The sequence below is a fragment of the Phocoena sinus genome, chromosome 5, assembly GCF_008692025.1.
Source record: "Phocoena sinus isolate mPhoSin1 chromosome 5, mPhoSin1.pri, whole genome shotgun sequence".
Lineage (NCBI taxonomy): Eukaryota > Metazoa > Chordata > Mammalia > Artiodactyla > Phocoenidae > Phocoena > Phocoena sinus.
This window is the reverse complement of record NC_045767.1, coordinates 36,715,346-36,743,174: the sequence shown is the minus strand read 5'-3', so window position 1 is coordinate 36,743,174 and position 27,829 is coordinate 36,715,346. Positions and strand designations below refer to the sequence as shown.

The 27,829-nt window shown below is 51.0% G+C and overlaps 1 protein-coding gene across 3 annotated transcripts in view; it reads right to left on the bottom strand.

Moving 5' to 3' along the window:
• Positions 1–25,232, bottom strand: part of CRMP1 (collapsin response mediator protein 1) — a 68,862-nt gene extending 43,630 nt beyond the window's left edge. For 2 of the 3 annotated variants that reach the window (XM_032633711.1, XM_032633710.1), the window contains exons 1-2: positions 20,619–20,865; positions 1,574–1,662 (exon numbers count right to left, since the gene is read on the bottom strand). In XM_032633711.1, the coding sequence (XP_032489602.1) occupies positions 1,574–1,662; positions 20,619–20,657 (128 nt within the window). In that variant the 5' untranslated portion in view covers positions 20,658–20,865. Of the gene's footprint in view, positions 1–1,573; positions 1,663–20,618; positions 20,866–24,851 lie in introns of those variants that run through there. The other variant, XM_032633709.1, reaches the window with a different exon arrangement.
• Positions 25,233–27,829: the final 2,597 nt, after the last annotated feature.

Here is a 27,829-nt window from a genome sequence, read left to right as displayed (position 1 = left end):
CATGGCTCACAGGCCCAGCAGCTCTGCGGCATGTGGGATCTTCCCAGACCGGGGCACGAACCCGTGTCCCCTGCATCGGCAGGCGGACTCTCAACCACTGCGCCACCAGGGAAGCCCGCAGGCAGAGAATTTATGGGTGCAAGGTTGTTCCCAGGCAAGAGTGCTTGGCAAGTTCTGCAAACATCAAGTTTTCAGTGGGGCTGGAAAGAGTGAGCTGGGCAGTGGGGGGAATGAACTGGAGGAGCTGAGGCCTGAGTTGGCCCAGAAATGGTCAGATCCATCCAGGACTAGGGGTGGGGGCAGGCAGAGGGAGGCAGGGGAGGGCTCAATGCTGCCTTGAGCACCTACTCTTCACAGGGTCTCTTAATGATCATGACAATCCACAGCCTCCTCCTCTCCCCTCCTCACCATCATCATCATCGTCATCAGCGCATACATGGCCCCAGGATGGGCCCACCAATAGACCCCACTCCTGTTTGAGCATGGCCTTGCTCACACCCCCTCTGCCTTTCCTTCCACTGCCAGCTGCCCAAACTGGATCCTGAGATGGTCTCTGACTCTACTCTCCCAGACTCCAGAAGAAGAGGCCGAGCAGCAGACGGTAAAATGTGGAAACCACGTAAAAACCACTGTCTGGTGTTATGTACTGAATTGTGTCCCCCAAATCCACATACTGAAGCCCCAATACCTCCGAATGTGACTGTGCTTGGAAATAAGGTGTTTAAACAGGTAATTAAGTTAAAATGAGGCTGCTAGGTCGGAGGTCCTAATGCAACAGGGCTGACGTCCTTATAAGAGGAAGAGACACCGGAGGGACATGCACAGAGCAAAGGCCACGTGAGCACACAGCAAGAAGACGGCTGTCTGCAAGCCAGGGAGAGAGGCCTCAGGAGAAACCATCCTGCTGGCACCTTGATCCTGGCCTTCAGCCTCCAGAACTGGGAGAAATAAATATCTGTTGTGTAGGCCATGCCATCTGGGGTATTGTGTTATGGCAGCCCAGACAGACTAACACACTTGGGAGGTCCTAGCAGGGCTGAAGGGGCAGCCAATGGGGAGGAGGCAAAGGAGAGCTCCAGTCCCAAGGCATGTCTTCCCTTTAAATGCCAAGGCTCTGCCTGGGGGCTAAACATGACTCCTTCTCTCCCAGCCCCCTCCACCCAATTCCAGAAATTCTGGGCAGGTAGAAAAAAGAGCTGTGAATCAATCAGATGAGCTAGGTTGCAATCGAGGCCTTGCCCCTAACTCATTCTGCAATGTGGGACAGCCACTTAACCCCATGGCCCCCCCCTCCCAAGAACAGAAGAGGGGCCAGCGTGTGTACTTCACAGCCTCTGTGGGCATCGTGGCCTGTGTGAGCGCCGTGGCAGGGAGCCTGGTGCGGTCACGGGGCGCTCAACAAACACGAGCCCCTTCTACAGCCATGGTTTGCACCTCCCTACATCTCTCCATCCCTGAGAGTCACAAGAGCTGGCACATTCATTCTGGGGCAGAACACCAGCCTTCCTGTCCCTCTAAGGGCCAGGCAGCCTAGGGAGACGGGCTTCTTAAAAGGTCTGTTTGGTCAACCCACTTTATGAGTCCATCTTCCAGGTAGACATCGGCATAGAAGGACTGGTCATCGTTGATGATTCGTCCACCCTTGATGAGGAGTCGGTCACTCTGAAAAGCCAAGCAAAGTAGTAAATGTCATTAGAGAAGAGCCAGGAAATGTTTCTTTTCCTTCTAACTTTTAACATAAAAATTTTCAACTCTTTTCTAAAGTAATGGTATTAAAAAGCCCCCTGTGAACCTTCACCCAGATTCTTTAAATACTTCACCATTCTCCTTTCACCTCTTTCCCCTCCAAACACTTTGGCTTTGTTTTTGCTGAGATATTATAAATCAAATCCCAAATATCATATAATTTCACCTATAAATACTTTAGTACATAATCTCTAGCTGTTAAATATAATAAAACTCAATTTAGAGACATTTTAAAAGACAGTGAAATGACCAAAAAATAAATGCAACTCCCCCAGAAAAACTCCAATCAACGTTCTGATGTTTTTCTCCCATTTCCCTCTATTTTCCATGCTTGTGATTCTAGCACACATAGTCATTCACTCACCCATGCACCCATTAGATACCAGCCGATTGCCTCAGCTCCAAGCCCAGGGCCAGGCCCTGATGAGCCAGGGTAGAATGAGCTCTCATGGAGCTGATGAGGGAGAGACAGAGGTTTAACAAATCCTGGGAGTAGGTGGGGTTCCACAAGGGGAGAAGTATAGGGTGCCCACCGTGGCCACAAAGTAAAAGGGCTGCCAACCCTATTAAAGGTCAGGTAAGGCAAGCTCAGATCGAGAGAATAATTCTAGATAAGCTGGACCAAACAAAGGGTGGGGGAGAAGGCCAGTATGGTGAGTGCTGAGTGTCTGGGCAGAGAAATGGTGTGCCAGGTCCCAGAGGCAGCAAGGGATGCAGCAAATTCTAGGAGTTAAAAAGAAAACATGATTGGCCTTTTTTGCATTTTACCATAACCATAATTTTTAAGTGGCTACAAAATATTCCATTTTATGGATGCACAATAGATTGTTAATTTCCCCCATTGTCCTTTTTAATGTTTCACAATGATAAATACTGCTATAATGAACATCTTTATGCACAAAGCTTTTCCCTGAATTTGTACTACTTGTTAGGCTAAATTCTCAGAAATGTAACAACTGAGTCAAACAGTATAAACCTTGCTTTCAGCCCTTGATAAATATGACCAGACTGCTTTCCAAAAGTACCTCCCCAATTTGCCATCCCGAGACCACCAAAACACCCTTGGTTATCATTAATATTTGTTAATTTGCATTTCTTGGAGGCTGAGAATTTTTTTTTGCCACGTGCATATTTACTATTTGTATTATCTCCTAGCTGGAGATGGGGTGATGGATAAAACACAGCTTCTGCCCTTAAGCCCCACCCTTTGGGCAGGAAGACAAACAGGAAACAGACAGCAACGATTCAGGGTAGCCACCTCAGAAGGAGTGTCTTGCATGGGTTCCCCTGGAGGCAGAACCTGAGACAAGGATTTAGAGGCAAGCAGTGATTCTGGGAGGTTATTCCACGAAGTGGATGGAGTGAGGGAAGCAGGCACTGATCTGGCTAACACTGTGAGTAACTGGGGCTTGATCCCACCGGGACACTCTTAGGAACCCTCTATCACAGAATGTGCCTCAGATCCGTGCCAGTGGTCCCACAGCATTGACCACGAGAGGAAGGCAGAGGATGCTGTGCAAGCCCGGAAAAGAAGGGTTTCACCCAAACTCAGGAATCAGGCAAGGCTTGCTGAGCAGACACAGAGCACGTAGCCTGCTGCTCAGAACCCTCCAGTGGGTTCTTGTCGCAGTATATTTTCCCCAGAGTGAAAGCCAAGTCAGCGAGACCTTATTAATCTGGAATCCTACTATGTAGGCAAAATTCACTCTCTCATTTGATTCAGGTCTCTGCTCAGTGTCACTTACCTGCCCTGTTTGGAACACCTTACACAGCTGCCCTGCCTACAGACCCCTCACCTCTTACCCACTTTATGTTTACAAAGTACTTAAAATAGTATATCTGACATAGTCTCTATTTACATGTTTGTTTAAAAATGTGACTTGTCCCACTGACATCAGAGCTGTGGTGTGTTACCCCACTGGCTGTGTCAGGCACAACTCACAGGGGACCAATCATAGACACGTTGCTGTGGATGGATGGCACCACCTAGAGTTGTCCCTGCAGTTTCTTAAGAGACTTAGCTCCATGGGGGCAGAGATTTCATCTATTTTCTTCATTGCTGCATCTCTGACACTTTGGACGCAGCCTGGCAGGATGGATGGATGGATGGATGGATGGATGGATGGATGGATGGATGCCTGAACTAATTCTTGAAGGACGAATGGGTGAAGATGGAGAGAAAAGGCATCACAGCCGTAAGACAAAGAACTAAGAGCCACGAGCCAAGCAAGAGAAGTATGTCCTGTTCTCGAGGAGAAGGGGCTTCAAGCTCAGTCACTCCCAGGGCCGACAACCTCCCTCTTAGCCATAAGACTGAAGCCAGGACCTAGGGAAAGAGGCATGGGCCCTGCATATCCAGAAGCAGAGACACACTGGTGTGCAGGTTTCCCCGGACACCAGAAAGCAGGAAACTGATTCACCAGCAGCTGGTGCTTGGCTTCTGGAACATGGCCTCCCATAGGCAGCCTTCTGCCTTGTCACATTAAACAGAGGGCTTTTCAGGCTAGTCCTGAAAGGTGGTATTTAATGCGCTGCACGCCAGAAGATCAGCCCCGCCCTGCTCTGCCCTTCCCAGAATCAGATGTTCAAATCCACGCCCCCTCCCTATCAACTACCGGCAGATACTGTGGGCAGCTACCACCGGGGTCCCGGCTCTTTCTGTTCCCAGGGGCCAGCATGTTTCTAAAAATTAAGCCCACCGGAAGGCAAGAGCTGATGTGACTTTTTTCTTTTCTTCCTTAAAGTTAGTACTGTGTTTGCCTTTTAACTGGCACTTTCGAAACCGTGTTCTTTGGAACTCTAGCCCAGAGGGGTTTTGTTAGAGGCTGAGCCCAAAGGAGATCCCCAGGTGTAGTGAGTTTAGAAAATTCTGGGTTAAACAGAAGCAAAGATCGTTTTTATGTCAGGAATTCCCAGATCCTTTACTCTGCTGATGTGTAATGTGACTATTCAAGAGGGGAACTGAGTTTGATCTCTTCCAAATTTAGACCCTTTCATTTTGCGAGACATTTGACAAAGGGACTCCTCCTCAGAAGACACCTTAGGAAATGTGCTTTACGACAGTGACGCTCTCCACGCCTGGCTGTGCTGAGTGGTTCTTGTGGAATGTGAGGTCTAGTCGACCTCAGATGGAAATGGGGCTCGAGATGAGCTGAACTCTCAAGTTCACACAACCAATAGGCGTGGAGGTTAGACCCAAGGTTTCCTGACTTCCTGTCCAGCATTCGCTCCAGCAAACACACTTTTGTCACGTTTTTAAACATGTTCACCCTGTAGAATCCATGACATCCCATAATCAGATGCAACTTAGAAAGAACCTGAGGACCTAGCTCTCCAGGATTCCCTTTCTTCATGCAGGAAGTGTGAGTGTGAAAGCCTGAAGAACCATCCCCTCCCCAAACAGTGAATTTTATGATACATAACTTTTAAGAATTTAATAAAAGTCATACATTTAAAAGAAAAAAAAATACCCTGCCTCTCCCAGGATTACCAAGAGGAACAAATAGTCGACAGATATGAACAGTGACGAACTCCGTACAAAATTCACCGTTTAAATACCTTGAAAGAAAATGAACTATCTCATTAAAAACTCAACAGAAATCAAACAGCAAGGGTATGCCAGAGACCGCCCATTCCTTCCAGGGTGACAGCAGTGACCTAAAGAGACCTATGCTCAGCATGGCCCACGTCCTTGGATCAGTGTCATACAACAATAAAATGCCCAGAGTCAGACAGATGCAGCTTCCGATTCTTGCCCATTTGCTAGCCACATAACGTAACCTCTCCAAGCCTCAGCTTCCTCATCTATAAATTGGAGATAACTGTCCCTGCCTCACAGGGCTGTGGGAGAACCCCACGGGGTACATATATAAAGCGCTTTGCCCACGCCCACCAGTGGTGACTACTCAGCAGAGTTACACATTGTTTATTCTGTGCCATTTTCTGTAGCAGGAACTACAATAAATATTTGCTTAAGGAAAGAATATGTGCAGCTGAAAGAAATCGTTTTTGTCCTTAAGGAGGTCTCAGGCCAGTGGGGGAGACTGAGTCATAACCAGACCTTTGCACTCCAGTGTGGGAAGGGCTGGGACAGAGGGGTGGTGGGAGCAGAGGAGGCCTCCACTCCAGCCCTTCCAGGGGAATCGTGCCTATTCTGAGCTTGAAGAATGAGTAGGAATTAGCCACATGGCAAAGGAGAGAAGAGATTGCAGAGAGAGGGAACGGCGGGGCAAAGCTACGGGGTTTGGGGGAGCCTGGTGTGCTTGGGGGTCTGTAAGTGGTTTCCTTGGCTGAAGTACGACCTCAGGGTGGGCAGGCTGGAGAGGCAAGCAGGTGCTGGCTCATGGGGACTCTAATGCCACGAGCTGGGGCGAGGCTAGGCTGGTATCGATGCTAATGAAAGGGCTTTCATCACAAAAGAACTCAAACCTACAAAAGTTTCTGAACTGAACCATCACCCAGAAACTGGGCAGAAGTGGACGAAGAGAAACGGATAACCTTTACATTTTCCTCCACGCGGGGATTTCTCAATAAGAGTGGGCGTCAGCCAGGTTTACAAAATGTATGAAGAGTCTTAAAACCGTGCACGACTCTTTTTGTTCCGGTACGCGGGCCTCTCACTGTCGCGGCCTCTCCCGCTGCGGAGCACAGGCTCCGGACGCACGGGCTCAGCGGCCATGGCTCACGGGCCCAGCCACTCTGAGGCACGTGGGATCTTCCCGGACCAGGGCACGAACCCGTGTCCCCTGCATCGGCAGACGGACTCTCAACCACTGCGCCACCAGGGAAGCCCTTGTTCACGACTTTTGACCTAGAAATCTTAATGCTGAGAATTTGTCTCCAGGAAAATATCCCAAACAGAGTCAAAGAATTGTACACAAAGAGGTGAACCAGAATTACAGACAATGTTGCAACTACACCACTAATGGGGTGACATACAGCTACTAAAATATTCTCCAGGAATATTTAAGGATAAATAACAGCACTAGACAATCAAATGTTAGGTGGGAAAGCAAAATACCAAACTCTCCACAAGGTAGATCTTTCTGGTAGTTCTTGACCTGAGGTGCCTCCCTATGTGCCCATGGCCCCTTGCACACACCTCCCCAACAATACTCATCACACCATGGTCACTGTTCAAGTGCCCACCTCCTGCTGGGCTGGACACCCCTCCACGTCCAGGACAGTCCTGTGTGAGTCATCTCCAAATCCCCAGGGACCAGGCACAAACCTTACACAGTGTTTAGCAAGTGTTTGCTGAGTGGGAGGAGAGCGGGTGATAGCCAGGAGGCAAGAAGAGAGGGACGGAGAAAAAGAGAGTGTTTGAAATGACAGAGGGAGTGAGGATAGAAGAGGAAAGTGAGATAAAGGAGTGATAAAAGGGAAGGGAATATTTAGGAAAGAGGGAAGAATGAAAGGGAGGAAAGGGGGAGGGGAGAAATAAAGAAAAAAGGAGGAAAGAGTAGACTGACAGATCAGAAACCTCTCTTCTCTGCTTTTAGAATTCCCTGAAAGCCTAACCCTGTGGCTTGGGACTAGAAGCCTGCTTAATGCAAAGCCTGTCTAACACAGATGAGGCTGGAAGGCCTTCTCACAAGGGGCCCACCTAAACCTCATCACTTCTCTATTGCCAAATATCCTGGGAGTCAGAGGAGTATCCCAGAGAAGGGAAGGCCTTCTTCTCCAAACCTACCATTAATCTCCACTCCAGCCCAACCGGGAGGAAAGAGCCGGTGTTGGCGGGATGCCTTTGCTCTCTTCACAAACATTAACTGCTATGTTGAGTGCCGCTTACAAAAATGAACCTTTAAAGCTTCAGACGTTCTTACCCACACAACAGCAAAATAAACAACAGTCGGCCTCAACTAGGAGGGGAGGTCTGGATCACAGTGCATCTTTTGCATCACTGCCTGTCCCTGGGCGAAGCATGACGCCTCCTGCATTCTGTTCTCCCTCCTTTCCTGCATGGTGGGAATAAAGTCGGTCGTTTCCAATCCAAAGTCAGAGGAGTAGAAAACTCATTACGGTCTGAGGAGCCTCGGGAGAAAAAAGAGGTGCTACTCTCATCAAACCAACAACTTACCCCAAAATCACTAGTTTAGCAACCTTGGCTCTCTGAAAAACTGTAGAGAACAAAAGCTGTTATTACAGAGACAGAGAAAGGCAGTGACTTTATCATCAAGGAGAAGATGTTTGATCTGGGTTCTGAAATATGAGAAGTTCATGAAGCCGAAAAACGGAGGAGAAGGAGAACAGTCCAGCAAAATAAATAGTATATACACAGCAGTGTTCTGCAGTTTCCAGGTTCCACGCTGTAAATGAGGAAAGCAAAGGGGAATGTCGTGCTGTCCGTGGTCCTGAAACACCACTGGGCACTGGGACAGCGAGGTTTCTCCAAACCCTGGGACCCTGTCCCTCTCCCTCCTACCTCACCCCGGCTTGGAGTTCCTCACTGCTTTTCTTTCTCAGCTCACAGGCATATCTGTAATCTTTACATCGCCGTGGAACAAAAACAATCATAGATTATGTTTCACAATGTATGTAGTTGGTTTCAAATACATTTCACTCTGAGTGCCACCCTATCAATACTTTAATTATCCCACCCAGGAAGTTGTGGGGAGGGCATGTGACACTCCCATGTCCCCTCTCCTGCGATGCTTCACTAATACACACATCGGAATCTGGGGTCAGTGAATGAATGAGTGCCAAAAACGGATCTCAGAGGTCTGGCCTTCACACGAAAAGGGCAGCTTCGTCCCGGGGCTGCAGGTGCACACAGGTTCTGATGAGGCTGCCTGATTTCTCCGTAGGAAGGGGTTCAGAGAAATTAAACGAAAAGTTACTCCTGGAAAGATGAAGAATATCTCCCTCTCCAAAGGGCAAGTGTGAAAACGAGTCTCAAAAAGATAAGGGAAGCCGCATTTGGTAGAAATGTGCTTGCCCATGCATTGAGTGCAGGTGAAACGGCTTTCTCGTAAGGCAAGGAGATGTCAAGGTGAGTTCTGAAAGTTATTAGTCCTTCAGACTCTACAAGTCACCGACACTAAGACTCACACTGCAACTCAAACATTCAATAGGACAGGTAGGCACACCCCTCACTCATGCAAGTACAGCTCACAACACGGCACCAGAGCCTAGATAATCCTGAAAATCCACTGGGATTGTCTGCTAAAAACTCCAATCCAGGTGTTTTTGTCAAGATTTTCATTTGCCAGATCTAGTTTATGGGCCAGGAATTTGTTATTAACAAACATCTAGGATATTCTTGATGGAGACCCTCTGTGGTAGATTGTGTCATTTCTTTCACAATCCTTCCTGCCTTCCCACACTTGCCATGCTCCAATGTGGGTGCAGGGCTCTCCCAGCCGCACTGACTGTGGGTGTGCCTACTTGAGTTGCTTTGACCAACAGAATGAGAGTGGATGTGACTGCACCAGTCTGAGCACGAGCTTTTAAGAGGCAGGCGGGTTCCAGCTCCATTTCTTGAGAGTCCATCCTCCACCATGAAAACCACAGGACCCAAGGAATGGTGTCTCCTTCAGTCTGAGTCCCAGAATGAGATGCTAGGAGGAGCACGCCTGACCCAAAAAGAAGCCTGAAGATAAATCTAGCTAAGCCCCTCTAAGCCTCTGCCACCCGCAGACCTGCGAACAACAAACAGCTATTTGTTATTGTAAGCCACAGAATCACAAGGTTGGTTGTTACGTGGCATTATTGCATCAAAGCGAACTGATACACCATCCAAATTCTGTGCTGGGAGTCACAGCCACAGTGATTGCTGTCTGAGAGATTTTCCAGCTCAAATACTTCATAAACCCAGGACTCTGTTCCTGCCTTTCATGACAAGAGCCCCCTTCCTCCCTGGCTCCGCTCACAGATCGCCCAACCAGACTCCTTGCGGTGGCAAGTGCTGCCCACAGTGCAGCTGCGCACTCTTTTTATTCACAGAAACCCAGTCCATTTGCCTCTGACTCTGCCTCAGGGGACGGCCTGTCAGCCGGTGGTGCTTTGCCACACTTCTCAGGAAAGCAACCCTGGAAGTGGCAACAGGCCTGAAGATTGAATATAACGTGCACACATTTGTTCCCACCCGCATGGGTCAAGGACACAGTGGCATTTTCCTCCTTCATGAATCAGAAATACAGGAGGGCGGGCTTCCCTGGTGGCGCAGTGGTTGGGAGTCCGCCTGCCGATGCAGGGGACGCGGGTTCGTGCCCCGGTCCGGGAAGATCCCACATGCCGCGGAGCGGCTGGGCCCGTGAGCCATGGCCGCTGAGCCTGCGCGTCCGGAGCCTGTGCTCCGCAGCGGGAGAGGCCACAACAGTGAGAGGCCCGCATATCGCAAAACAAACAAACAAAGAAACACAGGAGGCCCCCATGGATTGCAGGCCTTTTCTGTGAGCTGAGGCCCATTTCCATGACAACTGCAATTTTAACAGCGAGATTTCAAGCTCCATTGTACCTGACAGACATTCAGGAAATATTCCCTGATGGAGTATCTGGCGTTAAAATAACACACCTCTATCATGACCCCAGGAGTGGGCAAGGTCTTCAGGCTCCCTATAGAAGGATGATGCTAGCTAAATCTGTATATACGTGTAGACCCATTTCTGCATTTTTTCATCTCTGCCTTTTACCTTATATAAAGCAATCTGAACAGGAATCCTTTGCCTTCAAGAAAACCACATTTCTGAGTACACACTAAGTATCACTTCTGCATTACATGGGTTTTCATTTTTAATTCTGAAGTCACCTTAAGAAGTGGGTATTATTGCTACAAATAAGGAAACTCAGAGAAGGGAAGTGATTCTGCCCAAGGTCACACAGCCAGGAGATGGTGGAGTCAGATACGAACCTAGTCACCTGGTACCTACAAAGTGACAGCCCAGCATCCCGTGGTAGTTATCCCGGTGTTCTCCTCACTCTACCTAGTTAAGATGTCTGAGCCTCAGTTCCTTCCTTTGAAAAACGGGAATAAGCAGGAATAGACCATACATCTCAAGCCCATTCCCAGTGCCATGCACCTCACCGCTCCTTCTGACAGGATTGTTGCGGCTGTGGCCAAAAGGGAGTAAGGCAGATTAAAGGGCTCTGGAAGTTGGAAAGGGCTCTCCAGTATTAAGACATTCAAGGCAGAGCCCTGTTCACCTGATAAACACTGACAACGCCTCCTGTAAGCCAGATGCTTCTACAACTATTATCTCATTCAATACTCGTTTAACAAAGAGGCAGCGCTGTCTGCTGGTTAAGGACATGGCAGTAGAGGCCAGAACACCTGAGCTCGAATCGGGTCCCACACTTACTACCCTTGTGCCTTAGGCACGTTTACCTCTCTGTGCTTCAGTGTCCCATCTATAATGCAGAGCGTGGTTTTGAAAGTAAAATGAATTAATGCGTGGACAGAGCTCAGTGCCTGATTTTTAACGTCTTCCCATTGTGGGGAGATAAATCTCATGCAAAGGCCCAGTTCCACCTTCAGCTTCTCTCTAACCTCTCACACCCCAAACCCAGCTCTTTTGTAGACCTTGCTGCATCTGCTCCGTTGTTCTCATACCCCCCTGCTGATTTCCACCTCCCACAGCACCTGCTCCAGGTCAGCGCTCCCCACCTGTCTCCCTGCTGCCTGCCTTGTCCCCTCCACACGACAGCCAGTGACCTTTCTGGTCACAAATGCAACTATGTCGTGCCTCTCCTTAAACCCTTCACCAGCTTGTCCTCACACGTAGGACAAAGTATGCCCTCCCAGGCTCCTTCTGGCCTGACCCCTGGCCTCTCCTGGCCTTGTGCTATACTCGTATACTCACACTATATTCTGGCTCTCTGAGCTGCACTTTCACACCCTGTGCCTTTGTCTGTGGCATCTGCTACCTGGATTTCTTGCAACTCACCTTGTCAGGGGCAGTGTCCTGCTTCCAGGAACATGTGCTTACCTCCTGGAGTTCCTAAAGTGTAAGGCTTGCACCCTTATTAGCATTGTTTCCCAACTGCACAGAACTTCATCTACTGGCTCATTTTTATATGTCCATTTCCCACATGAGACTATGAGATCCTTCACCCCAGAGACTATAGCTTGTTCCCACACAGCTTCTTAGCTGGGTGACCTGCGGCAATAACTTAATCTCTGTGTTTCAGTTGTTTTTTTTCTATTAGTGCAGCTAATCAAAGTACCCAACTCACAGGATTACTTAAGATAAGTAAAAGCTCACGACACAATGAATACCAGCCTATGAAGCCCAATGCTCTATGCTGAATGTTCTGTGCATTTGAGGAAGCTGGGAAAAGTTTCCATTGCTTTTACAGCTTCTCAAAGGAGTCTAAAGTATTTAAAAAGTATTTTAAAAAGTATTTTTAAAAGTATTTTAAAATACTTTAAAAAGTATTTTTAAAAGTATTTTAAAATACTTTAAAAAGTATTTAAACCAGTTTAAAAGGTGCCCAATAATTAAAGTTTTATTTTGGATCCATTTTGTTCTACATGCTCAGAAATAAAGGACAGCAAAAAGAAAAAAAGCAGAAAAAGAAAGGGAAAAAAGAGAAAAAAGGAGAGGAAAATCCAAACACTGTACTTGGAAATTGCAGTAAAGAACTGGGGCTATTTTGGAAAAGAGAAGGTCCTAAGTAACTGAGAAATATTGTCCAGAGCCTCTAGGAATATCAGTGTGGAAGAGGAAGAAACCTGTGAAAAATTCTGAAGGCAAAAGGTAGACTCTCCCTCTACATACAAAAGACTTTCCAACAACACAGCTGTCCAAGAGTAAAGCAGGCTGCTGTGTAAAGTGGTGAGATCTCCCTGCCACTGGAGGTGGGCAAGGAGAGGGTACTTGCAATTCCTACACTAGAGGGGAGACTGGGGGTGGGGAAGAAGCAATGGACACTCCTTTCTGCCGCCTCAAATGCACAAACACAGAAAAATTTACATAATTTAAAAGGTTCCTTTCAACTTTGAGGTTGAATAAGTCAAATATTTGCTTCGGATTTAATCCCTAAGGGGCTATGAATATGGTCTGATATAAAGTACATGGTAGCATAATTTGGGGACAGGTACAAAATCTCGAACAGCCACCTCTTTGCTTTATGCAATTCTGCATCAGAACCGTGGAGTTTTCCCATGGAATTGACCCCAAGTTCTAACACCAAGCAGTTATTCAGTCAAGACCCTGGGGAAATGTGTACTTTAATGATTCAACATATATATATGGAAGATTCCTCTTGTAAAAGCTTGCTTTCAGTGTGAAATGCAGTGAAGCCCATTAATATGCCAGGCCTGCCTTCTCCCCACTGCCAAAGTACCACTTGGGAAATCTTTATTTTTTACCTCCAGAAACCCTTCATGCCACCCTCATCTCCTTCTGGATGGTAACTACCTAAATACTAAATCCATGGATAGGACATTTGTTAAGGTCAAATGCAAGAGTGTCTTAAGACCTCACTCAGCAAAGATGCAAAGCTTGCAATCTAGTGGTTTTTGTTTGTTTGTTTGTTTGTTTTGCGGTACGCGGGCCTTTCACTGTTGTAGCCTCTCCCGTCGCGGAGCACAGGCTCCGGACACGCAGGCCCAGCGGCCACGGCTCACGGGCCCAGCTGTTCCGTGGCATGTGGGATCCTCCCGGACCGGGGCACGAACCCGCGTCCCCCGCATCGGCAGGCGGACTCCCAACCACTGCGCCACCAGGGAAGCCCTGCAATCTAGTTTTTATTCATCCACTCACAGAATATGGAGTCCCTGCTATGAGTCACCAATGCATAAAAGTGCTCTTGAGGAGATGCTGAGTAAAAGTAGATGTTGTCCCAATCCTCCAAGTGTGCGCAGTCAAGTGGATAAACCAAAGTTACCCAAGTGGGATTGCACCTGGGGCACAGGCCCAAGGAAGGAGTAGGAAGCTGAAACTTCATACGTCCATAGCCATCACTTCCCTCCTATTACCTGTTTACTCTTGTTTTCTAGACCAGCCTCTCTGTGAAGTATCCTAGATCCCATTCCATTTCCTAAGCCACCAATTCAGAGTTGTCTTTTCTCACTAAGAGCAAAGTTAGGATTTGGTCTTTGCATCTCTCTACGGCAATGAATCTTAACCTTTCTGTGTTCAGGACATAGTTACAAATGGTATAAAAATTTGCAGCAGTCTTGAAGGGATTAAAGACATAAAACACCATCAAATGAGTCAGCAGCAATCACTACCATGTCATCCCAATTACAGTGTGACTGTGTCCGTCTCAGAGGGCCTTTCGTGTCTCCTTAATGGAACTTGCTTACTCTTCAGCACCATGGCGCCGCGCTGTCCACTGCCCTGACCCTGTTCTCTTATATGCTCAAGGGGCAAAGTCTTCCGATGTCCCCTTTCCATTACAAGAGCTTCCTTTTCCTCACAAAAAAATTAGACACTATTCCATACTGTTCCGTTCGTGAGTGCTCAGCGATCTACCTGATAGATGTTACTAGAACAATTTTTAGACTTGGCTGTAGTTAACATAAACTTTAAATGCTGATCAAAATTTAGCAGCACATCTACACAGGATTTTTTCAGTACACCACTGTGCTCACAGCACATGGGCTGAGAACCACTGGTTGCTGGAATATCTTGCATTTTCCTATCTTCCACCAGTGCCTCTTGTACATGGGTCCTTAATCTCTATCTCTGGGCCTTGCCTCTCACCCCCATGCCGTTCTGTGTTTCTAATTGCCCAGTGAGACGCCTCAATTTGGTGATCATTCCTAACTCTAATTCAGCCTAGGAAACGATGCAGGCCTTTTCTTTCAAACTAACCCCTTAAACTTCCTGACCACCTCGTTATCAGCTCCAACAGGTGTTTATTAGCATCTCCGATGGGCCACGATGTTCACATTTAATCCTCATACCTGCTCCAGAAAGACTAACACTGGGCTCTTTGCCATCAGTTTAGGCCTTGATTATGTAACTTGCTTTGGCCAATGGTTATGAGCAGATATGAAATGTGCCATAGCTGAGCAGGACTTCTTAAAGGCATTTGTGCTTCAAGCCTCTGCTCCTTCAGCCTGTGTCTCAAGGTGAGGAGATCCAAGGAGCAGACCCGTTGCTCGCCAAGAGCCAGGGGCAAAGCTACAGCCAATCCAGGTCCTCATGTAACATGAGCAAGAAATAAATGTATGTTGCTGAAAACCATTGAGACTTTGGATTGTTTGCTATGGAACAAAGCTAACTAATAACACCATCTTGCAGTAAGAAATAATAACCGCTAACCCATAGAGCATATATACTATGTGCAGGTACTATTCTAAATATCTCACATATATTAAGTCATTTAATTCTCAAGGGAAAAAAACCCCTATGGAGTATTACTATTATTACCACTTTACAAATCAGAAAATTGCTGCATAGAGAAAATAAGTGATTTGCCAAAATTACACAGCAAGTAAGTGGAGCAGCCAGGATTCAAATCCCAATAGTCTGGCTTCAGAATCCACATTCTTCCATGTTGCCTTCATTATACCATCCTCCCAGTTCAAGAACTTCCAGAGGCTTCCTATTACCCACAGAATAAAGTCAGAATATCCTATAACTAGGAGCTGAATTATCTAATCTAACTCTGTAAAGAAAAGGAATCTGAGACCTAGAGAACTGACTTGTCCAAGATCAAACACCCCATTTGCATTTAAGCCAGACTTAGAACCCATGGGCTATTTCCATCACTTTGGGTGCATTCTGCCTGACTTCCAAAGCCTTGTAGAATTCCCCAGTCCCCCAACCATTCAAATTTATTTCAAGATCCTCACCCTCGGATTTAGCTATGTAAAACTCTTATTCTCTTCTGACAACATTCACTCCCCAGCCCAGGTCTCGACCCTGCTGTTCCACCTGCCTTGCATATTCTTTCTCTGTCTCCACCAATCAAATCCCTCAACACCTAGCTCATGCCATCCCCTAAGCCCCAAGAGGGCACCTCTTCTTGCTTCTGCCAATGCTGAGCCCTCCCTTCCCTGAACTTCTCTAACACCCGTGCTCTATTCCACACTTACCCTTTGGTCATTTTTAAGTCGTTCCATGTATATGCAATTTTTCACTTAGATGGAAAGGTCAGGATCATGAAATACGTATTTTTTAACTGCTCATGACACCTTGCACAGTTCAAGGAACAAAACGGTTAAGATATGCAGTTAACAGTCGTTGATTACCTGCCATTTTGAATTTTCATCTCCTCAAAGAGAGCCTGAGTTTGGGGAAGGGAACTATCGTCTATCTGTTAGCCACTTACTATGTGCCTGGTACATTCACATATGTCATATCATGTGTTTCCGGGTATTCAGTCTTGGCCAAGTTCATTACAAGACACAGGCAATCAGGGCTAAGTTGGCATCATTATGTTATGGAAGATGTCACAACTTAGTATCACTTGTATGTTCACAAACACTTTTTAAGAATGTATTTTAAAATAATTCTTCCCCAAAGAAAATGGCCCACTTCTTCCTGTCTGATCATGAACTTGACCTAACTAAGAATGTCTGCTTCTCTGCCCTGGATGACAGAAGCTCTGAATCAGGACCATATGTCCAGAAGCACACTCCCAGTGGTCCAAATCACTGGCAGGTTTGGTCTCTGCTTTTCCTTGAGCCTCAGTCTTGCTATTCTACTTCCCTCTGATTTCACTATATGCAGGATAAATCACTCTAGGCATGTCAAATCCTTTGCATAAAAAGGCAATGAGGGCTTCCCTGGTGGCGCAGTGGTTGAGAGTCCGCCTGCCGATGCAGGGGACACGGGTTCGTACCCCGGTCCGGGAAGATCCCACATGCCGCGGAGCGGCTAAGCCCGTGAGCCATGGCCACTGGGCCTGCACGTCTGGAGCCTGTGCTCCGCAATGGGAGAGGCCGCAGCGGTGAGAAGCCAGCATACCGGGAAAAAAAAAAAAAAAAAAAAAGGCAACGAGATAAACTAGATACTTATAAGGTACGCTGAATGCTATCCTCAGGAAGAAGCAAGTTTTTTGCATATTTGTCCATTAAAATAACTAATTCAGTCCGATGTAATTTTTATTTAATAATCTCTTTCTTCTCTGCTCATCTTTACTGTTTTACTGTTTGATCTAACACACACACACACACACACACACGCACGCGCGCAAACACACAGATTTCAATCAGACAGTGACTCTCTTACCAGGCAGACCAGCCCATCTACCCTCCCTGCTTGAACAGGACCCCTTCATTCCTCCACAAGCCATTAAAGAAGCTTCCAAGTCTCTATAATCCTGTTTACTCTTTGGGAAACAGGCTGCCTTCCTCACAGGACTGTTCTGAAAACCCAATGAAAGATCACGGAAATCCTTTTGAATGCTGTAATGGTCTGCAAACTCACGATGTCTTCTCTGTAATAACAATACTTCATAACCGTGGTGGTGGACACTCCTGCCTCCGCCTTCAGTGGCTCTGTTGGGACAGCTGCTTCAGCAGGGCCACGAGCCCTGTGCCTTTGTTTGCTCAGAGCCACGCCCAGGATGCCCCTACTCACTTAACCACCGCAGTGGGCACCGAAAAACCATTTTAACTAAATTAATCCCGGCTATGCCATTAATTTTTGAAAAAAAAAGCCATACATGAAAGAGAGCTTTACTAATGTTTTAAACAATCATTGGGGGCTGAAGCCAAGTGTTTTGGCTTCTTCCCTCTTCTCTAGCAGGCTACTCTAGCATCTCAGAAAAAGGCTGAGGCAGAGAAAAGAGGAAAAGACACCATAGTCAACATGAGTAGAGCATTTTTGTGATTCAGCCGTGCCCCTGCCTCTGTCCACACAGTGCTCTATCTGGAGTGTCCCTTTTCCTCCTCTGCTCACATACTCTCTCTCCTATCTCTAATTTCACTGCTGAATCTGAGACCTTACCCCTTTTGCTCAGATGAGCAAAGTGAGGCTCACAGGAGCAGTGACCCAACATCAAGCAGGTGGGGACCTGGAGATGCAGCTGACAGCTGTATCTTGGTCCTTTCTTAAGCCCCACTGGGTCCCTCCACAGGCCACACATACCGTGGCTGCCAAAAAACATCTTAACCGTCTCCAGGATTTGCTCTAACTGCACAGAGAAGCCACACTTGGTCACAGAGGTCAGGCTCCTGCAATGCTGACTTTCCTTCAGTTTCTCCAACGGGCCATACTCTTTTGCCACAGAACCCCTCCCTCCTCACCCACCAGGACTAGGCTGGGTGTCCCTGCTGTGGTCTCCTCAGCCTCCTGTACTTCCCCTTACAACACCCCCCCACCAACATTTTGTGGCTATTTCAGGCTGAAATGTCAGTCTTTGCTAAACACTGTGAAGGCAAAGGGCATGCCCATCTCATGCCCACTTTCCTCAGCACCCAGACAGTGGCAGGCACAGACCAGGTGCTTATTATTAACTTACCAAATGAGTTCTATTGATTGAACAGGTTAAGGGCGCAGCATGTGGAAAGCCACAATGCCTATCCATTCATTTAATGGCATTCTGGTTCCTGTCAGACCACGTACATTATCAGCAAAAGGTCCTCAGGAAGCTGTGGGTCCTACAAAGGAGCTCCATCCAAGTCCATCCTCTCTGGCTTCTCCTTTAAACCACACATTTTTCTAGCTGGAGCGGACTATGTGGGCCAAATTAAACACAAATGTTTCATCAAGGACAGCTTTCCCAGGAAAAAAGGGGCATTTTCAGCATCTCTCCTCCCCATGCTATTGAAGCTGTGGGATTCACTCCATGTGATTCTCTTTTTTTTTTTTTTTTTTTTTTTTTTTGTGGTACGTGGGCCTCTCACTGTGTGTGGCCTCTCCCGTTGCGGAGCACAGGCTCTGGATGCACAGGCTCAGCGGCCATGGTTCACGGGCCCAGCCGCTCCACGGCATGTGGGATCCTCCCGGACCGGGGCACGAACCCGCGTCCCCTGCATCGGCAGGCGGACTCTCAACCACTGCGCCACCAGGGAAGCCCCCATGTGATTCTCTTTCACACACGCGTTGACTACCTGCTTCGCACAAAGGACTAAAGCAGCAGGATCAGCCAGCAGTTCTGAAGCCCTTACTGTGTGCCTACGAAACACTAAGCACTTTGCCAGTGTCCTCTCAGATGCTCAAGGGTCCTGTGAAATGGTCCTGTGAAACGGAGGCTCAGAAAGGAGGCAGAGCAGAGATGCACACCCAGATCCGTCTGCTGCAAAAGCCTGGGCAGTTTATCTCCACTCCAGAGAGCCACAGCCTGCAGGCAGAACTACACAACTCCGGAGGCACTGTTCCCATACACCTGCCTCAAAGACCATCTGGCTAAACATGCTTCTTGGAAACTGGGATCCTGAATGGGGCACAGACCTGCTATGGGCAATAGTCACAAAGGTACCCTGGGCTCCTGACTCATCAGTCACTGCATCCCCTCTACCTCCATCTCCTGCCTCAGTTCCCCTGGGGTCAGGGTTGGAGAGGAGGAAAGCCCGACCGGCTCATGCAAATATCCAGTTCGTTCCTCCCACACTGCCTAGCCCAGGGCAACCACATCCCTTCCATTGATTCTTAACGGACTACAGTGTTAGGGGATTGCTCACTTATACCGCTGTGTCTCAGAGGGCAAGGATTAGGGATGGGCAAGAGGTGGTCCCCACCCTCAGGGGGCACGTCCCTGGACAGTAACTCAGCAAAGGTCTGCTGACAAGACCCGAAGCTGGGCGGAAGAGTTTTCTAAGAGAGACTCAATCCAGAGTTGGGCAGAATGCAGGGCTGTTCTGGGGAGGCAAGGGGTCCCAGTTCTTTCCCAACCTTCCTCTCAACTGCCTCCCCAACCAGTGCTCCAGCCTCTGAGAACTTTATGTGGACAATGCCTCCTTCAAAAGATTTATTGAAAAGATTCAAGAAAACAAGATCCACAATACACTGGGCAGGCAAGTGGGAAATGCCAGTTTCTTCACCCCTACCCACGGCTGCCCTCTCCAAGGTGTTCTGGGACCATCCTTGAGCCTGGATTCTGGATAAAGGAGGATGCTAGGTCTCCTGCCCTCAAGCCTCAAGCATTGCCCTGGAGGATTCCATCATGCCTTCCAGCACCTGGCTGCTCAGATATCAGCCACCCAAGGCCCATGGGTTTCACCAGCACCTGTGGTCCACATCCCTCAGGAATGGTTTGGTTCAACTCTGGTGCCAGGCAGGGAATGAGGCGGAGGCCAGGTCTCTGGACCCGCTGTGTCCTCAGCTCCCCACCCTGAGACAAAGCATAAAGACCAGGGATCCTTTGTTTCCGGCCACACCCAGAGACACCGAGAACTGCTCAGCCACCGCCACCATTCCCACCCCCCAGTGTTAACCCTTCCCGGGACACAGCCGCCAGGGCCGCCCCATCAGGTTATTTTTAGTTGCAGTGAGGAATGGGAGGGGCTCCTCCATCATGGCGCTGTCTCTAGGTCCAGACTTCCACTTCATCGGTTTGGGCGGGGAGTCGGGGGGGGGGGGAGTGGGGGAGGGGCGGTGGTCGATCATTTTCCTTACTCTGGCGGGGAAGAAACGCTGTCGCGAGGTGCAACAGCCAGACTGTGCAAAGGGCGCCCGCTGGAGGCTCAGCTCCAGGGCCGGAGGGAGGGGGTTCGGACACCGAGCCCCTCCCTCTTTTGTTCGGCTCCGCATCCTCCGGGTCCAAGCCATCCGCTGCAAGCCCGCGGGGAGAGGGACCCGAGGCTCCCGCCCCGCCCCGCCACGCCACGCCGGGTTGCCCTCCCCCGCATTGTCCCCAGAGGCTGGGGGGAGGAGGCTGCAAGGCCGAGACCGGCCCCGCCCCACCCGCCGCGACGCAGGAAAGCCCCTCGGGGGCCGCCCGTTAGGTCCCCCAGCGGATCCCGACCCCGGCGGCGACCACCACCACCTCGCCAAGAGCGGCGGGGCCAGGGCGGGGGCCCAGCTTACCGTGATATGCGGAATGCTCTTCTTGCCCTGGTAAGACATGGCCCCCCTCTGGCGCCCTCCGCCCGGCCGGTGGACCTGTGGGGCTGGCTTTCGCCCTGTCTGGCTGTCTCTCGGTCCCGCTCCCCGCGGGCGCGGTGACAAAGGCCCGGGCTCAGTGAAGAGAGGGACGGAGGCTCGGCGCCCGCGGCTGCCCACGCGCCCGGCTGCCCCGGCTGCTCGGCCCGCCCGCCGCCGCTGCCGCTCCGGCTGCCAGCACCGCCCGGCTCCGCGAGGAGGGCGGGAGGAGGAGGGAGAGGCGAGGGCGGGAGGAGGGGGCTGCAGACAGACAGCTCCTCCCGGCGGCGCGGAGCCGAGCCCGATTCGCCCCTCTCGGCTCGAACCAGGAAGCGCTTCCCTTCAGATCTCCCCCACTCCACCCCCCGCCCCCGCCCCTCCCCAACCGCCCAGCCCCGCCGACCCCCACCCCGCGCACACGCCCTCTGCTGGTCCCCGGCCTCGCTCTCGGATTGGGTAGGTCTGGTTTTCAGGGCTCCTTTAAAAGCCAGAGATGAACTTCGGGTGCGCAGGCAGAGGCCGTGGGCAGCGCCACAGGTGTGCAGCAGTGCATCTGCAGGCCTCCCCGAACATCTGCGTGGGAGAGGGAGTGTGGGCCGGGTGCCCAGAACCCGCCCCGGCTGCTGGTGCGCTCGAGGCCCTCCAGGATCCAGCCCAGGCCTCTCGTTCCACAGCCTGCGTTAGTCCCTCCGCTGCGCCACTCCCTGAATAGACCGAGCACATCTCCAGCCCTAAGTCCAAGCCTTTATTCAAACTGTGTCCTCTCTCTGAATATCTTACCTCAGACAGAAGTCTATCTATTCTCCCAGTTTCACCTCCTAGGGCTTCTCCATAAAACCTTTCCCTGCCACTCCTCCCACCCCCATCATTGAACCAGCCTCCCTCCCTCCCTGCAGCAGGGACCCCAGAGACAAAGCCCTAATTAGTGACTGACCTGCTCTACTGCCTGCAGCCCCTCTCTCATCACAGGGCCCCCTGCCATTGGGGCCACCGGCTTATCCCCAGAGGCTTGTCTACCAGACAGTGATTGCTGATTGCAGAGCCAGACCATTGGCACTAAGGAGCCCAGAGCCCCTAGGACAGGCTAGCGGTCAGGAGGGGGAAAAGGATGTCCTGGTTCCCAGTGGAGAGTGGACACCAGCCCCAGCACCCGTAATACAGGTGTTGCTTTGGGGAGAGGTGGGCAGGAGTCCTGGGCTAGCTTGATTAACTTCTTGACAGAAGAGGAAAGAGGGAAGAGGGGGAAAGCGGGGGAGCCCTAGTAAGCCCCCATAGGGCTAGACAGGTGCCTCCCAAATCCAGGCAGATTAAAATGCCAACCTTCTACTTTTTGCCTATAAAACCCAAACCCACAGGCTCGGTAAAAAGACCCCACCTTCTTTACTTCCAGCTGCCACACAGGGGGGGGGGGGGGGGCCAGGCCTGGTAAAGCTCCCACCACTCAGGTTAGGGCCTGAAGCCTTTACCTCCACTGCCACCTGGAGGCCAGTCCTCCAGTCCAGGACAGAAGGCCAGAGATGCCTGGGCCTTAAAGTGGAGATAGGGTTTTATGTTCACAAAATAGAAACGGCTTAGTATTCCAGGAACACTAGGCCATAAGTTTCCCATTTCACAGGGGCGAAACTGAGGCTTACAGAGATAGAATGAAATCTTAGATACAAAGCATGTGAGCTGCAGCAGAGCAGTATCTGGAAGCCAGGTTCCTGCACAACTTGTCTAGAGCTCATTCTTGGCTCTGAGTTGGGGTCTAAATTCTTGTTGCTGACCGGAAATTGCAGGTCTCCCTCTCTCTGACTCTACATCCCCTTCCTCAGCGTTGCTAAGGGCTAGGTTCCACGAACCAGGGCCCCTCCCAGGCTTCAGTCTGGGCAGGGAAGCTCCAGGATTGGAGAGGAGACCTCCTGCGTATAGGGGGAGGGGCACTCGTCTGCTATTGGCCAAACAGACCACCGCTCCCAAGTGGACTTCCCGGGTACAAAGCGCCGCAGTTGCACAGCCTTGGGCCTCGGCAAACGCTGCGCCTGCGCCGCAGAAACCCCTCCTCCCTCCCCGGGAAAGAGCTTTACGGGCGCGGGGGAAGGGCCCCGGCACCCTCTGCAAAGCTCAGGAGCAGCGAGGCCCGCCGGCCCCCGAACCCGAACCCCGTGGCTGCTCGGTCCGCAGAAAGTAAAACTCTCCCCCACAAGGGAGACCACGATCACCTAGGCTCCACAGTTCCGAACCTCGCGTGCTCCTGGAGCCCTTGGCGCGCCGGAGGCGCTGCCTTTTGTCCAGTACCCGGGAAGCAATGGAGAAAGGGGAGAAGGCTAGTGGGGGAGAAGAAAGAGCAGTGGGAGAGGTGAAGGGATCAGCGTCCCCAAGGGCCGAGGCGCGGCTGCGGAGCCGTCCCAGACAGAGCCCAGGGGCGATGCTGGCTTTGGTGACATTGACTGCAGGTCCATCAGGGACGCTCTTGCACAGCTCCCGGCCGTGCACAAAGCTCTCTCGCCTCCCTGATACTCCACCACGCCTTGAGAGAGGCTGGGAGATGCCACCCCCATTTCACAGATGAAGAAGCTGAGGCTCAAGAGGACGCAGAGCCTTGACTGGAAACTAGGATTCTCCGGTATTGGCCCCGGCTTCTTGGTCCGCGGCCCCGAAGCCTCCCGCTCGGGCTGTGAAGCCTGGATCCCAAGCGAGGTCGGACACTAGGGAAGGAGGTGGGCAGGGCAAGATATAGAAGGGATAGGGGCAAGGAGACGGGACCCTCTCGATATCTCCATTCCTTGCACACACACCCCCACAGACACACACACCTCACTGTAGACTTTCATCTTGCGAGGCTCAGGATTCAGGACCACGGAGAGTTCCCGAGCTACCGAGACTGAAGACCCGGGGCGTGGGGGTGGGGGCAGGAGGAGACCCACTATTGGGTCGTAGCAGCCACAGGCCAGCCCAGCCCCCCACCCCACTCCTCCAGGAAGCCCTCCCAGATTTCTGTCCAGATCAAGCTCTGCCTCCTCCGGGCTCACTGTATGCCTCTCAGAGCATTTAAGGGGAGAAGGGTTAATAAAAATGATAAGGATCAAACTCAAATAAACAACAAACACTTATTGTATGCTCACTACCTAGCGGCATTAACTGATTTAATTTTCACAATGAATTTGTTACCCACCCTGTCCTAGGGTGGGGCCGGAGTGCTAAACAGGGAAGCCAGCACCTATCAGGGGCCTGGGACCTGAGCAGTGCTAAGACATGGAGTTCTGGGGTAAGGCTACAGCTCATCGGCCCTCGGGTGCTCCAACTTCCGTTTTCCAAGCACCTCACCCATATATCCCAAAGCTGGGTCGTCTACCCATCTTCCCCCAATGCTCTGGCGACCCCAGCGAAAGGGAGATGAGCCATAGGGCCCACGGCCTGGCGTTCCCTCTCCCTGATGTTTCCCCACTTTCGTGGGGGGGGCGACCTCCAAGTCTAGGAAGCTACTGACCCCGGTTCAAACCCCCTCTCTGCCATCAACTTGCTGTGAAGTGAGCACACAGGCGTTGTGCTGTGGGACTCAGGAGCATCCTCTGAAGATGTCGGTGATTGCGGCTAGCGGTTTCCAGTTCTGTCTGCCCCACGATCTAAATCTTTAACCAAATCCTTCCCCCGGAAAATACAGAGGGAGCACTCAGGAAAGGCTTAAGCTTTAAGCCATGTGATCACAGGCGTTTCACTGAACCTCTCCCAGCGCCTGGTACATAGTAGGTGCTCTATAATTCCTCATGAGTGAGTGAATAAATGAAGGGATGAATGCGGAACAGAGCTCCCTGTCTTTTCGTAAAGCAGAAAATGAGGATCCTTGGATGAAATTAACCCGAGGTCCCTCTGCGCTTTAAGGGACCATGTGGCGGCTTTAGCCAACTTACTTCCCTTCTCAGAACCTCGCTCTCTCTTTCTGCAGTGGAGGAGCGGGGGTGCTGGATCTCGAAAGACCCTTTGGAGTCTCACGGACTATGCTGGCCAACGCTGACCGAGTCGCACAACCTCTCCGAACCTCCTGAATGATGGGGTGGGGGAAGGGCGTTCCGTAGCTCTCCCAAGCCTGGCCGCAGTGGCCCCAGCACTCCTGCCCGGGCACTGCCCTCGGGCGGCCCCACGCCCAGCGACCCGAGGGTCCCGTCCCCTCCGTCCGGCCCACGCGCGCCCCGAGGGTACCTGGACATTGTCCCGGCCGAGTGGCAGGTCGCGGGGCGCGGGGCAGCGGATGCGCAGCGCAGGCGGTCGCTCGTCGCGCTCGCCCGGCGAACTGACTGCCGAGCCCGAGGGATCACTCACGTCGCTGGCCGTGTCCTCGCTGCCTCCGGGCCCCGGCAGGCCGACCGCGTCGAGCCGACCAGCACTGCGCGGTGTGCGCGCGGAGCCTCGGCGGCCCACGCTGTACGCGTCGAAGTCGATGGTCTTATTCTCGTAGGCGCCCTCCACCGCGGCGAACATGCCGCCGTACTTCTGGCGCGGGGTCTGCGCCGCGCTGCCCGGCCGCGCCAGGTACACGGGCAGGTCGTCCTCCGTGTTCCACGCGCGCCGCCGATCCGCCATACCGGTCCAAGGCCGGCAGCCAGCCCGCGCTCCCGCCCACCCGCGGCCCTAGCCACCGCTGTGTGCCGAGCTCAGCGCTCCGTGAGGGCCGAGTCTGCCCAGGCGAGACTGCGGCCCGAGGAGGGGAGGGGCGGGGCGGGGCGGGACGCGAGGCGGGGCGGGGCAGGGGCGGGGCCTCCGGGCGGCTGTCCGAGAGCGCAGCGGCAGGCTACAAAGGACCGGGAGGCGGGGACCGCAGCGAGGGCGGGGAGGGACCGTGACGAGCCCTCGCCGCAGCGCCGAGGGCGGGCAGCAGAACCGCAGTGCCCTCGCCGCCCACCCCGCTCCCCGCCCCCAGGCTGAGCGCGGGACGCGAGGAGTGCGAGGGTTGCTAACCGCGAGCACGCACACACAGGTTGGTACTAGCACACCAGACAATTATGCCATACAAACACGTGAGAATTGCACAAACATGCTGGCACACACAAGAGTCGATTACACTACACACTCCCTATATATATGTAGGCTCTTTCACGCACATCAGAGACAATTTTGCACACACATACATGCTTGTACATATTCCTAGTCAGACACACACACACACACACACACACACACACACACACACCCCAGAAATTGTCAGTCACGCAACCCAGCGCATAGACAGAAACACACTGAGATTGATTGCACAGCCAGAGAGAGGCTCTCACACACCGGACACTGCATTCATTCACTCAGCACTATTATATTGAGTGCCCTGCTGGTGCCTAGCATGTTGTTGGCACTGGGGACAGTACTGTGAACAAAATAGACCGAGTTCTGCCCTCTGCGAGCTGACATTCCAAGGAGGAAAGAGACAAACAGACACAGACAAACAGACACATAGTGTACCGGGCAGTGCTGCACACCAGGAAGGATGAAACAGCAAAGAAAGAGGGATTCTTTCCTGTGCTGGGTCCACGTTAACACTGACAGACAACAGAAGAACACGCTTGCATGTGAACCAACGACTCATACATGTACACGAGGCTCATGCCTGCAACATCCACACAACAAAGAGATTTTCACGCCGAAGGCAAACTCACAAGATGACTCCACACGCATAAACCCCGACAGGACGCCCACACACAAATCCACACCAGAAATATGGGTAGTCGGGAGCTTAAATAGAAACGCTCCAGAAAAAGACACACAAAGAGATAGATCATCTCACACACACGCACACACTCTTGTCAGTCACCCAGACAAATATTCCCCATTCCAGGGTCACTTCCCATGACCCCTGATGCAGCGTACCCTTGCTGAGCTAGGAGCTTGCAGCCTGGGAGTCCCAGGCTTCCTCTGACTAGGGCCAGGGTGAAGGGCGAGGGGCCTGGGGGTCGCTCTGCTGGGGCTCCCCTCTACCCCTCTTCAAAGCCAGGTGCCATGTGCCTTCCCTAGATACCCTCGCTCATTTCTCCCTGATCATTATCAGGCAGAGAGTCCTAAGAGTCTCCAGGGACATAGTGGTCCCAGCTGCTCTTTCTGGATGGATGGAATCACCAGCTGCCGACCCGCTCCTCGAGCAAGTTCAGACATGCGGCAACAGGCTGGGTGGGGACCCAGCTGGGAACTTCAGTGCCTTGTGCTGCACCCCACCTCTCACCCTGCCAGCTTCCAGTGCTGGGAACTGTCCCTTCAGTACCCGGCCTCACTGGTTCCAGGAGTCCCAGACTCTGCAAGACTCTGGAGTGCAGTGCAAGTGTGTTTTTAATGAAACCTTCTATCTGTCCTGTGAAATACTGTTCCCAGCACATTCCAGGCAAGGAAATTTCCTGTTGAAGACCACACAGAAACTTCTTCTAAAGCTCCAAAACTATTTGTGGTGACCAAACTCATAGAAACATCAGAGAAACCAAGAATCTGAGTTAGATGAAACTTTTGAGGTCAATCCTCATACTTGGTTGCCTGAATCTGCTCTCACATCTTGAGGAGACTGTCTCTCCAGCTTTGCTTAAATACCGCTGGTGATGGAGATCTCACTACTTACCAAGAAAACCCTTTTCATTGGGAGAAAGGGCTAGGCAGTTGTCAAGATTAGGAGGGAGTAACACAGAGGGAGAAGAGAAAGAGTTGTCTTTGTGCAGAAGCAAGGAAGTATAAGAATGATTCCCACTTACAGAGTTTACTACATGCCAAGGACCATTGTAGACTTTTTACATACAGTTACTCTTTTAAGGCTCACAGCGACCTTTGAGATACGTACCGTTTTAGCCACCTTTTACAAATGAGAAAACTGAGTCTCAGGGAGATAAGTAACTTGTCTAGGGTCACAGCTGGTAAATGATGCCACTTTGAATTGAAACACAGTAGTCTGGTCCCAGAGTCTGCATCTTAACCGGTATCATTTTCCCTCCCCCAGGAAGCCTGGCTGAAGAGCTCCCACTGGGAAAGGGGAGACAAAGGCATGAACCTGGCATAGTTAGAAGAGACTAGATTTTTGAGTTTGAATCCTGTCCTCCATGCAACCTTGGGCAACTAATCATTCCACATTCATCCAACACACATCTTGGGCATCCACTGTGTCACTGACTTTATTTTCCTCCTGACTTTACTGAAGAAGGGGGATCTGACTTTTA